Genomic DNA, 2,880 nt, shown 5'->3' with positions numbered 1-2,880 from the left:
CTCCCTACCTCCCTCCCTCCCTCCCTCCCTCCCTAGTCCTCGTCCTCGTCCTCGTCCTCTTCCTCCTGTGCCTCACCTTGGCGATAACGTCAACCACCTCGGTGTAGGGGAGGCGAACTTGGGTGCAGGAGTCGCGCTCACGTAGGGTGACCGATCCTTCCTGCTCTTGGCTGCCCGAGGAGTCGTTCTGACCGATGGAGTCGAAGTCGAAGGTGATGCCGAGGGGGATACCAAGCTCGTCGTTACGCGCGTAGCTGGAGGGGAGGAGGAGAGGAAGCGAGAAGGAGAGGGGGAGAGGAGGAAGAGGGAGGAGGAGGAGGGAAAGGCAGGAGAAGGAGGGAGAAGGAGGATGCGTCAGTCCCCTGCTTCAGCTCTACTTGTGCTTCTTTACCGCTTGCCGATGGAGGCGCCCGAGTCGTCAACTTTGTATCCCAAACCGTAAGAAGCAAACTGACAGGATGAAAGTCAGGACTTGAAGCAACACAGCAGAGGAGGAAGGAGAAAGCAACGATGAGGGTTAAGATTTTGGTAGAAAAGAACAAGGAGGACGAGGAAGACGAAGGAAACGAGGAGGAGGAAAATGAGAAGGAGTACGAACACGCGATCAAAAACAAGGATTGTTCCTCCAATGGACAAAACTGCACCTGCATGCGCAGCTCCTCGACCATCGATTGATATTTGGCGTTGTTGGCAATCTAAGAAAAAAATGAGCTGAAACGAAAGAAAGAAAGAAAGAAAGAAAAGCTCGAGAAGCACAGAACACACGTGGAAGTGTAGGAGATCGTGGAGAAAATGGGGGAAAGTGAAAGGAGATTGAGAAGTATTGAAGACAAAAAACATGAGGAGGAGAAGGAGGAGGAGGAGGAGGAAGAGAAGGAGGAGGAGGAGGAGCAGCAGCAGCAGCAAGGGTCAGGAGCTTACTCTCTGATCGAGGGGCATGATGATAGCCTTGTAAGGAGCGACAGAGGGAGAGAGGGAGAGAACTCCTCGCACAATCTTCTCCTTGTCGTCGGGGTCTTGAGGACGAGCATAGTAACTGTGCTCAAGAACCTGACACATCGTCATCACTACCAACATACAAGTGCCACCGACTCCTCATCCTTCATTCCCCCCTCCTCCTCTCCTCCCCTCCCTCTTCGTCCTCCTCTCCGCACCCCTTCTCCCACCCTCTCCCTCGTCCTCCTCCTGCTTCCCATCCTCCTGATCTCTTTGTCTTCTCTCTCCATCCATCTCGCATCCCTCCGTCAAGTTACCGCGGTGAAGAGACGGTCAATGCCGAAGGAGGGCTCGATGACGTGAGGCGTGTAGTTGTTGTAATGGCGGGTGTCGACACGATACTGCAAGGGGTACAACCCCATCAGATATGTCTCTCCTCCCCCTCCCGCCCCCTTCTCCGCTCCCCAGCTTCTCCTATCCGTCCCCTCAGCTCTCAGTGCTCCCCCTCCTGTGAGTGTTCCCCGCCTCCCTCCCTCCTCTTCATCTCTCTCCTTCTCCATCCCTCCTCCATCCTTCCTCCATCCCTCCTCCCTCCGCCACTTCTTCCTCCTCACCTCGAACACGCAGTGCTCCTTCTTGAGGGTAAACTCCTTGGACTCGATCGTGACAACTTTGGAGCCAGCGGAATTGACCTCCTCCTGCCCTCGCAGCATGAGACAGCCACAGACACCATCCTTCGATGGAGGAGGGGAGCAGGAGGGGGAGCAGGAGCAGGAGGCGCAGCAGGAGACGCAGCAGGAGCAAGAAAGGGAAGAGGAGAGAAAGAAGCAGGAGCAGGAGCAGGAGCAGGAAGGGGAGTAGGAGCAGGAGAGGGAGCAGGAGCAGGAGAGGGAGGACTGAGCAGGAGAGGGAGCAGGAGCAGGAGCAGGAGCAGGAGCAGGAGCAGGAGCAGGAGCAGGAGCAGGAGCAGGAGCAGGAAGATCTGGGCACCTGGAGTTTCTTCGACTCTTCCAGAGAGTGTCCTTCAAGAAACGACTTGACGATAGGAGCGTCTTGCCTGAAGTCCTTCCCGAGTAGGGCAGCAGCTTTCTTGTTGAGGTAGACGACGTCGACAGAGACAGGAGCGTCGAGTTTCTCCTGCGCGCTCAAGTCGACCTTGGTCTTCTGAGAGTGGACCGAGAGGTCGTAGGCTGAGCGATCGGCAATGCCGACTGTCTCCATCCATCCGGTTGAGACCTGGGGGGAGAAGAGTGAGGAAGTGATACAGGAAGAGAAGGGAAAGTAGGTGTGTGTGTGAAAACGAGAGCGAGAGGAGGAGGAGGAGGAGGAGGAGGAGGAGGAGGAGGAGGAGGAGGAGGAGGAGGAGGGAGGAGGAGGAGGAGGAGGAGGGAGGAAAAGAGATTGAGATGGGACAGAGGAGGAGAAGAGAACGGCAGGTGCGTAGAAGGCAAGGCCGGAGGGAAGATGAATTTAAGCCATCTTGAAAGGAAACGAGGAGTGAAGGACAACTTCGATGGTGATGTCTTGCTAACCCTCGCATGCTCCAGCTCACCTCGATCTCAGCATCCCAGCAATCGCAAGCGTAGTGAGCCATCTCAGTCGGCAAGTGTTGGCGGAAACTGCCGTGACAGGTCATAAGGTGCAAAGATGGGAGGAGGAACATGAAGACAGCAGCGGTGGCTGGGGGTGAGGAGGAGAGGAGAGGAGGGGAGAGGAGAGGAGAGGAGGACGGAGAGAGAAAGGGAGGGACAAGAGGAGAGTGAGATGATGAGAATACCGGACCAGGACGATGATGAGAGGTAGTTCGAATCATCGTCGTCGGCTGAATCGTCCACTGAGTTGACGCCCAGCATGCAAGCAATGTTGTCCTCCTGCATTGTGGGCAGTGTCTCCTCGTCCTTCTTGATTTCAACCTCTGGGGTCAGAGACTCATTTTGTTGTGCT

General features: G+C 55.8%; 1 protein-coding gene across 1 annotated transcript in view; it reads right to left on the bottom strand.

Moving 5' to 3' along the window:
• The window catches only part of GUITHDRAFT_99819 (hypothetical protein), a gene marked incomplete at both ends in the record, with an annotated part of 6,071 nt that overhangs the window by 957 nt on the left and 2,234 nt on the right, over positions 1-2,880 (bottom strand). The window contains 8 exons of the mRNA XM_005841264.1: positions 77-254; positions 392-450; positions 645-695; positions 922-1,050; positions 1,254-1,337; positions 1,551-1,634; positions 1,927-2,172; positions 2,489-2,555. Of these exons, the coding sequence (XP_005841321.1) occupies positions 77-254; positions 392-450; positions 645-695; positions 922-1,050; positions 1,254-1,337; positions 1,551-1,634; positions 1,927-2,172; positions 2,489-2,555 (898 nt within the window). The remainder of the gene's footprint in view (positions 1-76; positions 255-391; positions 451-644; positions 696-921; positions 1,051-1,253; positions 1,338-1,550; positions 1,635-1,926; positions 2,173-2,488; positions 2,556-2,880) is intronic.

The sequence above is a fragment of the Guillardia theta genome (genome assembly GCF_000315625.1).
Source record: "Guillardia theta CCMP2712 unplaced genomic scaffold GUITHscaffold_3, whole genome shotgun sequence".
Taxonomy (NCBI): domain Eukaryota; class Cryptophyceae; order Pyrenomonadales; family Geminigeraceae; genus Guillardia; species Guillardia theta.
This window is presented reverse-complemented; position numbering and strand designations above follow the sequence as displayed.